Genomic DNA, 9,907 nt, shown 5'->3' on the forward strand with positions numbered 1-9,907 from the left:
TGCCTTGCCTCCTTCTCCTTCTCTCGGCCATGTGGGAGGTTGCACAAACCTCCTCCCCTGCTGAGTGACTGTAGCAGGCATAAGGGAAGGAGAGGTGAGAGAAGGCCGGGAGGAAGCAAGCAGCAGCGGCAGCAGGCAGCACAGGCACGTGGCAAAAGAAGCGGGCTCAGGGCTTTTGCCTTCGAGTCCTGCCAGTGCCAGGTCCAACAGCCTGTGTCCCTCCTAGTCGCAGCCACAGGAAGCAGGTTTGTTTTTCATCCGTCGGCCCATTGCTCCCCCCTCCCCCTGGCATAACAACTGGCCTTAGAAGAGGCTTAGGAAGGGAGTGAGGGAGAAAGAAGGGGTTGCTGCTGGCTGGGTGCTGGGCGCCATTCGACCTCATGCACTTGGGGGGGGGGGGGGATGCGGCAGCTTCCTACGGCCTCCTGTTCTGAGCAGAGAACAGCGGCAGCATGAAAGGGGTGCTCTGGCTGGGAGAGGACTGAGTGGAGTAGGCGGCAAGCACAGCTCCACGGGGGGTGCGGGGTGCATGCAAATGGCCCAGGGGTGGGGGGCATGAGCGGCCTGGTCAGCTCCCTCCCTTTATTTAGAGGCGCCCAAATAGGCGGGAATGGGAGGGGGACTCCAGTCCTAGCAGCACTTGTTGGTTCTCCACCAGGAAGGTTTGTTTAGTTTTCCTCCCTGGGCCCATCGCTCCTCCCGTCCCAACAGGCAGTTTTGATTCCTTCCTGTGGCTGGTGCCAGGCACTTGTGGAGCAGTAGTGGTTAGAGCGGGTGCAGGTAGTGATGCAGAACCCCAAGGAAAACTTCAGGGGTGGTGGGGATGCCAGCTCGGTATGATGAGGGGGGGCGGGGACAGGAAGGACCAAAAGTCCTGGCAGGGAAGTTGGCAAGCGGGAGGCCCTGGCGGGACCCAGGCTGGCAAGGTTCCCACCCTGTACCAAACTAGGAGTCTTCCTAGGGGGGCACTTTGTGAGGGGGGACACCCTGCTAGGAGAACAGACAGGCACAGGGAGATAGCCTTGGATTGCCTTTGTGCTGATCCCCAACATATCCTGTTTAAAAATTCAAATAGTGAAGTGCTTAAAATTACGTGGATGGAACTGTGGTGCCCTCTTCACCTGCTCCCAGCCAACCTCTTCCCCAGCCCCTCCTTGTAGGAAAGCCCCAGCAGCCCCCCGGGGAGGGTTGCTCGCCTCAGCAACTCTCCTTTCCAAGGAAGCTGCCCAGCTGGTTGGGAAAGATCCATCTGTTAAAAAATTAGAATCCCACCACTGCTTCTTCCCATTCCCAGCCTCACAATGAGGTTTAGGAAGTCAGAAAGTGTGTACTACCAAAGATCTACCAGCATGATTTCTGAATTTCTAGCTTTATAACTCTGCAAAGAATAAGTCTATTGAGGGGGGGGGTGTTAATGAAAGCTGAGAATTCAGAGATCATGGCAAAGGATTTTTTAGAACTTCAAGTGCACACTTTTGGAATACAAATTAAAGAGAACATTCCATTGAGTTGCAACTGACTCATGACAATCCTTTGCATGGAGCATTCCAGGCAAGAAACAGAGGTGGTTAGCTATTGCTTTCCTCTGCATAGCAACCTGGTCTTCCTTGGTAGTCTCCTCCTATCCAAGTAGTGACCATGGGTGACCCTACTTAGCCTCTAAGTCCTGACAACCTTGAACCCAACTGGGCTAATCAGGATGGTGTGATAGCAATAGCAACAGCCAATGTTTTTAAAAAGCACTCTAGTGATACTGCACCAGAGGAAGCGGGAATGCTGGGGAAATAATGGGTGACTCTCTGGGATGCAGTCACAGATAATTAAATCTCAGATTAATCAGTTACCAATAAATGCTGTGTGTGTGTGTGTCTGTGGGGGGGGGCGACTCTGTGCATGCCCACAGAGAGGGCTCTGAGTGCCACCTCTGGCACCCGTGCCATAGGTTCGCCACCACTGCTATACAGAGTTCTCCAATCTAAGCCCATGGACCACTGTATACGAGCCTGGCAAGGAAGGTGGTGGTGGTGACACCACTCATCCTTGACAGCTGGAGTAGGAAACTGTCTGGGGGTGATTTTTGAGAGAATTTGCATGCTTAATACCCACTTGCACTGGCTGTGAGCTGTTTCTCGAGCAAACACCCTACCTCATAGGGTTGGTGTGAGGACAAAATTAGGAAAGACATTTGATTGGGGAGAGAGCCATGTATGTTATGCTGGGGCTGGGAGGTGTTTTGTGAGAGATGACGCTGACATTCGTTTGGCAAATGTTTTGCTGGGGGTGATTTGTGAGAGATTTACATGCTTACTTGCACTGCCTGGCTTGGAGGGATGTGGCAGCTACTTTCCCTTCTGCCTAGGGACGACTGCTGTAGTAAAACATTTTGAAAGCATTTTGAAAAAATTGTCTAAATGTTTGATTTTTGCTGAGTGGTATAGACTATTGCTGTGTTGGGGCATGTTCTATGGTGATTTAGAAATGACCTGGTGCAAAAAATCATTGTTTGGTTGTGGGGGGGGGGGGGAATGGCCACCCACACGGGGGTGGGGGCGCCAAACTCAAGTTTTGTCCCCGGGCTCCAGTCTACCTAGCTACACCTCTGCTGGCAATGCTAACATCAGCTCCTCTTGGAAAATCTGGGTCCATCCCCTTTCTTCCTCAAGTACCCACTTTTCCATTCTTCCATTCATTCTAATGCATCGATCTCTTTTTTTAAAAAAAAAATACTCACTCTTCAGCCATTGGAGGAAATAAAACTTCAATCCGCTCTGGGGAGAAAAAAAAGGGAGGGGGGAATATTATTCTTGTGTATGTGTACAACTTCACATCCTCCAGAGGGCACAAGTTTTTATCAGCTTCCTCAGTTTCGTCTGCTTCCTTTCTGCTTCCAAAGTTCCGTTTATGCTCCTTCTGTTTAACCTTAGATATGCTGAAATCAGAAACTGTGACCAAGAAAGGCAGCATTTTGGGGTGTTGTGGGTTTTCCAGGTTGTACGGCCGTGTTCCAGTAGCATTTTCTCCTGACATTTCGCCTGCATCTGTGGCTGACATCTTCAGAGGATCGAAGATGCAGGCGGAATGTCAGGAGAAAACGTGACTGGAACACGGCCGTACAACCCGGAAAACCCACAATGCCCTAGTGATTCCGGCCGTGAAAGTCTTCAACAATACAAAAGCAGCATTTTCTTTCTATATCGAGAGCCTGGCATTGAGACTGCACATTTTGAATTCACCTTATTAGATTTCTAATCCTTAATCCCACAAAACATGTTTATCCATCTATCACAGTGGTGGCGAACCTATGGCACGGGTGCCAGTGGTGGCACCCAGAGCCCTCTCTGTGGGCACGCGTGCACAGATTTCGTCATGTGATAATAGTGCAATTATTTCAGGGAGATTATTAGCACTAAACCTAAGACCTAGTTTTGCGGAAGCAGCGTAGGTAACCCTGTTAAGCGCTGTTAAACCCTACTGATATTCATGGAAAGAACTAAAGCACGATCCTTTACCTGGGAGTAAGCTCGGTTGCTGGCGATGGGGCTTGCTTCTGAGTAAACCCTCCTAGGGTCGTGATTCACCCATTTGAAGCGTTGCACAGTTGCTTTAAAGCAAAGCCACCGACTACCACCAAGCTTACGCCTTGGAGCCAACCGTTTTTTCTATACTAAAACCTCAGTATTCAGGTTAAATTGCCATGTTGGCACTTTGCGATAAATAAGTGGGTTTTGGGTTGCAGTTTGGGCACTCGGTTTCGAAAAGGTTCGCCATCACTGATCTATAAGGTTCAATCATTTCCTTCTACCTGATTGTTAATATCTTGGCAAAGGACACACCCAAGCATCGCTCCTAAATTCCTTGAGAGCGCGGTACATCAATAATGTAAGAACCAATTTTCATTTTATTAACAGTGATATGCCTTAAGTTTGACAACGTTAACACAATACAAAGTATTAGTTGCACATAGAAGATTCATAAAGTGAGGGGGTGTTTTCATGAGTCCAAAAGTCATATTGCGCATAAGTAAATTAGTTGACAAAACCCATATCAAAAGGAAGACTCTAAAGAAAGAAGCTGTCTTGGACTCCAACGTTCTCATTGTTCTGTATTTTCAACAGCTAGCTTCGTATTAAAATAATCTCTAACTGTCCCACTTACTTGGAGCTCACAATCTTAAAAAAAGAAAAAAGAAAACACAGGGAAGGTAATGTTTTTTATTAATATGTCGTTAGATGACACAAACTAATTCCATGCAACTGACTCTTCCGAGAGCATTAGCTCATTATTATTATTTTTAATTGGAACAGAAATACCGGTATATCAGTTAACATCCCACAAGTACACAACTGTATGTTGGCCATGAACCAATAAATCATATATTTGAATAATGCTGGATTCCCACCCTTGACTGAAGCAGCATCCACATAGCAGTGATTTTATATGGTCCTTCCATTGAAGAGGCGTTAGAGCAGTGATGGCGAACCTTTTCGAGACCGAGTACCCAAATTGCAACCAAAAACCCAATTATTTATCGCAAAGTGCCAACACGGCAATTTAACCTGAATACTGAGGTTTTAGTTTAGAAAAAACAGTTGGCTTTGAGGCGTGCATTACTCAGGAGTAAGCTTGGTGGTAGTCGGTGGCTTTGCTTTGAAGCAACTGTGCAACTCTTCCAATGGGTGAATCACGACCCTAGGAGGGTTTACTCAGAAGCAAGCCCCATTGCCAGCAACCAAGCTTACTCCCAGGTAAAGGATCGTGCTTTAGTTCTTTGCAAGAAAATCAGTGGGGTTTAACAGTGCTTAACAGGGTTGCCTACACTGCTTCCCCAAAAGTAGGTCTTAGGTTTAATGCTAATAATTGAGCCCAGCGGCATAGGCCAACCTAGATGTGTGTGTGTGGGGGGGACTCTGTTTGCGTGTGCCCACAGAGAGGGCTCTGAGTGCCACCTCTGGCACCCGTGCCATAGGTTCGCCACCACTGCGTTAGAGGATCTGAATAGTAACTCTGCGAGCCAGCGTGGTGTAGAGGTTAAGAGATCTGACGATATCAGGCTAGCCAATCAGGAGCAGAAAAGAATTTAAGACAAAAGAATTTAAGACAAAAAGGTAGCAATCTTGAAAAAAACTATTTTGAACAGGGGGAAATTTTGGGTGGGTCAGGTTTTTATAAACAAGGTCTTGCTCTTTCAAAAACATTCTTGGGTCAATTCCTCCTCCCCACCCCCCAAAAAATCTAAAATGGGGCTAGTCCATGCTCCAGGTATGACCCTATATCCACGGCCACCACCCTGGTTACAGTCCATGTACAGTATTTAAGAATTTGTTCAGAGCATTTACAAAAATTTGTTTGCTTCCATCATGCCCTGTCACACAGTACACACTGAGAGCCAGTGTACTGGTGGTTAAGAGCAGGTGGATTCTAATCTGGAGAACCGGGTTTGATTCCCGACTCCTCCACCTGAGTGGCGGAGACTTATCTGGTGAACCAGATGTGTTTCCGCTCTCCTACATTCCAGCTGGGTGGCCTTGGGACAGTCACAGTTCTCTCAGAACTCTCTCAGCCCCACCTGCCTCACAAGGTGTTTGTTGTGGGGAGAGGAAGGGAAAGGAGCTTGTCAGCCCCTTTGAGTCTCCTTACAGGAGAGGAAGGTGGGGTATAAATCCAAACTCTTCTTCTTCTTCTTCTACACAGGGTTGAATCCTACCAGCTTTTCAGCTTGATTCTTCTCATTGCAGTCCCCAACCCATGTAGCATTTGTCTAGTCCAGGGGTAGGGAACCTGCGGCTCTCCAGATGTTCAGGAACTACAATTCCCATCAGCCCCTACCAGCATGGCCAATTGGCCATGCTGACAGAGGCTGATGGGAATTGCAGTTCCTGAACATCTGGAGAGCCGCAGGTTCCCTACCCCTGGTCTAGTCAGATCCCACGACCCCCTTTTCGGTAGTCGAAAGGAACCTCACCTCTGCCTTTCGCCAGTGGGAAAGTTGGTGGGATCCTACCTGTACAATTTCAGGTGCACATCTAGAAATACATATAAACCGTGTAGTACTCGAGAAGTGCATGCACTTGCAGGCAGACTTATTATGGGGGGCTGCTATTAGCCACCTACTCCCTGGGGACTGTTATTGTCTGCAGCAGCAAATACGTTTGCCGCCAAGTATTAAGTGAACCACTCCTGAGCCATCAAGGGCATTTGAATTGCCACGAGCTGCGAACGTGGAGACATTAAAAGAAATTGCACGATTTTTTTCTGAAAACCAGCATGGCTTGTTTCCACCGAGAAGCAGACGCAAGAAGAAGGCGTCTCACGCTGGTTTCTTAATTCAGAAAAGCGCTTTCGCTCTCTCTCCTGCCTCAGCCCACCACCGGGCCCTCTCTGGCCTTTGTCTACGCTTGTCTGAAGGTGGCACGGGGTACCATTATCGCCAGAGCTAAATTTGGGCGGCGTTATCGCTTCTGAAGAGGGGCAGGCCGTTCCACGAGGAGGCAGCAACCCGCAGAAGAACTGGCAAAGCAAAAAGGCAGAAGAAGAAGAAGAAGAAGAGTTTGGATTTATATCCCCCCCTTTCTCTCCTGCAGGAGACTCAAAGGGGCTGACAATCTCCTTGCCCTTCCCCCCTCACAACAAACACCCTGTGAGGTGGGTGGGGCTGAGAGAGCTCCGAAAAGCTGTGACTAGCCCAAGGTCACCCAGCTGGCGTGTGTGGGAGTGTACAGGCTAATCTGAATTCCCCAGAGAAGCCTCCACAGCTCAGGCGGCAGAGCGGGGAATCAGACCCGGTTCCTCCAGATTAGATACATGAGCTCTTAACCTCCTACGCCACTGCTGCTCAGAGACAGATGGGGGACACCAGTTCGGTCACCGTCGCATTCTTGGCCCTCTTCCTTTTCTTTTAGCCTGGGTGGGGAAGGGATTGCTCCTTTGCAAAGATCACTAAAGACCCATCCCTTTTATACTGAGGGAGAGAGACTTGGATGGAGCTGAATTCCTGACTCACCCAGGGAAATATTAACATGGAGTCTGGCTGATATTATTTCCTTCCACCTCAGAAACAATAAATGGTGAGGGGGTGGGGGGGGGAGATCACAGGCAGGAAGCAAAAAAGATAGAAACCCCCTCCCTTTCCCCAAGAGAACTGCGAAGGGACACTTTTATTCTTAGCCCTAGGTGTGAAATCAACCATTCAGCACCCTTTGCTTGAGACATCTGCTGCCAAGAACAGCCAAAAACGTTGCAGAAGTTGGGGTCGGAAGAAGCGCAGAAGTTGCCAAGTCTTCCTCCCCCCCCCCCTTTATTCCGCACAAAAGGTTAGCAGCACCAATAACACTTAAGGCTGACCCGAGTTAGCGTCAAATCAAGTGCCTCTCCAAGAAAGGGATTAAGCTCTCAAGTTTCCCCTTTCTGGAAAAGGCCCCTCCCCGCTCTTTGAATTCCTGGGTTCGCTCCAGCTGATACATTGCTTGTCTAATTTAAAGCTCAGAACCGCAATGGAATGTGACGTTTGAAGATCACAGCGGCAGAAGAGAACACTACACTTGGGGGGAGGGAGGCAATTCAAGAGGGTGCAACTTCTGTACTGTTCTTGCACTTTACGAGCTGAAGTACATTCAGGCCGAATGAACTTACTCGCGTGAACGCAGACAAAGACTCTTGATGCTGAACAGGGGACGCGAGAGCCGTGCCACCTGCAAGCGTGGGGGTGTCGTGGCTGAGTATAGATGCTGAAAAATATTACTGATGGGGTGGTAGAAGAAGAAGAGTTTGGATTTATATCCCCCCTTTGTCTCCTGAAGGAGACTCAAAGGGGCTGACAATCTCCTTGCCCTTCCCCCCTCACAACAAACACCCTGTGAGGTAGGTGGGGCTGAGAGAGCTCTGAGAAGCTGTGGACTAGCCCAAGGTCACCCAGCTGGCGTGTGTGGGAGTGCACAGGCTAATCTGAATTCCCCAGATAAGCCTCCACAGCTCAAGCGGCAGAGCAGGGAATCAAACCCGGTTCCTCCAGATTAGAGTACACCTGCTCTTAACCACTACGCCACTGCTACGCCACTGCTGGTACTACCAGCATTCTTGCTTCTGCCTCCCGGTGATGTCTTCTTGGAAAATAATCACACTTGGATAGACTAATTGCAGCCCAGTACCTTTATCTCCTGGTTGAGGCCCGGTGGCATAGAGCAATCACCTTAGCTAGGTGTAATGCCCTGCCTTCTTCCTTTAGCCTTGGACGCCACCTTGGAATCCCACATAAAGAAAGGAAATGCCCGTGTGGCATGGGTTCTGTGGAAACAGTATCTCATATGCTGTTGGATTGTCCCTTTTATGAGATAGGTAGGAAGAAGCACATAATCCCCTTCCTGCATGGAAGTGAAGGCATTACAGATAAACAGAAGGTTATATATCTTTTAAACAGCCACAACTACGAGCTGTTGGAAGCGGTGGCTAAATTTTTAAATGGTGTTATTTTAACTCGTCAGAAATTGTAAAGTTGTAAAGGCTGTTATTATCTTGCTAAGCTAATCTTAAACAATCTATATGCCATTAAAGGTATTCGGAAAAAAAAATAATCACACTTAGACGCACAGGCCTATCAGCCTCGGTGTTTGAGAGAGCAGAGAAGCGTGGCACCGTGAACCGAAACTTACTGCACCTTGCAAAAGCTGTCCTGACATCGACGAAGCTTCAATTAAAATCTCAAATGCAGGAAACAGGCAGAGCTGCTTTCTTTACCATTGTGTATTATCCTTGATATCCACCCCACGGCAGAGTTTAAAATCTAACTCACACATAAGGGAGCATCAGTTACTTCTCCCACCCCCACCCCCCATAACCTCCCCCAAGGGGAAAAAAGAGATACCCCCTTTTCACATTACCTGCTGCCTTCAGGAACTGGAACGAGGCACCGTTAGGGGGAAAGAACTTCCCAGAGATTATAAGGGCACTGAGTGGGTGGGTGGCCTTTTATGAAGAAGAGAGCTCCGCTTTGGCGGAACCTTTTAGGGAAGACGGAGAATGGAATGCGTTCCTCTGATAAGGAGCGCCACCAGACGCTGCTGGGAGAAGGGGGTCGGGAAAAGGGCTCTGGAAGGCAGCACCCCCCCCCCCCCATGGCAAGGCTGGGATTGACAGCTTAGAGTCGCAAGAGCTTACAGTCAAAGGTAGTCTTCCTCCAGACTCACCCACAAAACGGTGGATCGCTGTCTATGGTCACTGTATATTAGCGTTCCAAGATCAGAAGCCTTTTTGATTCAAGAGAGCACTGAAGGCTCTTAGCCGTGTGCTTAAAAGCATGGAAATGATACTCAGGCTCTTGTGTGGGGAAAGGAGAGGGGCTTAGCCCTTTCAGCCCCTCCATTGGCCCCCGCATCTGCCACTGCTGTTAAAGCCTGTCTATTACATGACTACATGTGCAGTGGCGTAGGAGGTTAAGAGCTCATGTATCTAATCTGGAGGAACCGGGTTTGATTCCCAGCTCTGCCGCCTGAGCTGTGGAGGCTTCTGGGGAATTCAGATTAGCCTGTGCACTCCCACACACGCCAGCTGGGTGACCTTGGGCTGGTCACAGCTTCTCGGAGCTCTCTCAGCCCTACCTACCTCACAGGGTGTTTGTTGTGAGGGGGGAAGGGCAAGGGGATTGTCAGCCCCTTTGAGTCTCCTGCAGGAGAGAAAGGGGGGATATAAATCCAAACTCCTCCTCCTCCTCCTCCTCCTCCTCCTCTTCTTCTTCTTCTTCTTCTTCTTCTTCTTCTTCTTCTTCGCTATGGATAGACTGAACTGACCAGGTGCAGAGTGCAACACAAAGAAGATATATCTAAAGCCTACGTGCAGACCTGCATGTAGCCCACCCAAGCAACAGGTATCAATTACCTGGTCACTGACTTCTGACCTCACTAACTAATTAGCATGC

At 48.9% G+C, this 9,907-nt stretch overlaps 1 protein-coding gene across 2 annotated transcripts in view; it reads right to left on the minus strand.

Annotated features, from left to right (window-relative positions):
- The window catches only part of TNNI3 (troponin I3, cardiac type), a 20,759-nt gene extending 11,739 nt beyond the window's left edge, over positions 1-9,020 (minus strand). For both annotated transcript variants that reach the window (XM_048518192.1, XM_048518190.1), the window contains exons 1-2: positions 8,874-9,020; positions 2,732-2,768 (exon numbers count right to left, since the gene is read on the minus strand). Coding sequence is in view for 1 of the 2 variants with exons in the window: in XM_048518190.1 (XP_048374147.1) it covers positions 2,732-2,742 (11 nt within the window). In the remaining variant the exon portion in view is untranslated. The remainder of the gene's footprint in view (positions 1-2,731; positions 2,769-8,873) is intronic.
- Between the last annotated feature and the right edge of the window lie 887 nt (positions 9,021-9,907).

Source organism: Sphaerodactylus townsendi, linkage group LG15 (genome assembly GCF_021028975.2).
Source record: "Sphaerodactylus townsendi isolate TG3544 linkage group LG15, MPM_Stown_v2.3, whole genome shotgun sequence".
Lineage (NCBI taxonomy): Eukaryota > Metazoa > Chordata > Lepidosauria > Squamata > Sphaerodactylidae > Sphaerodactylus > Sphaerodactylus townsendi.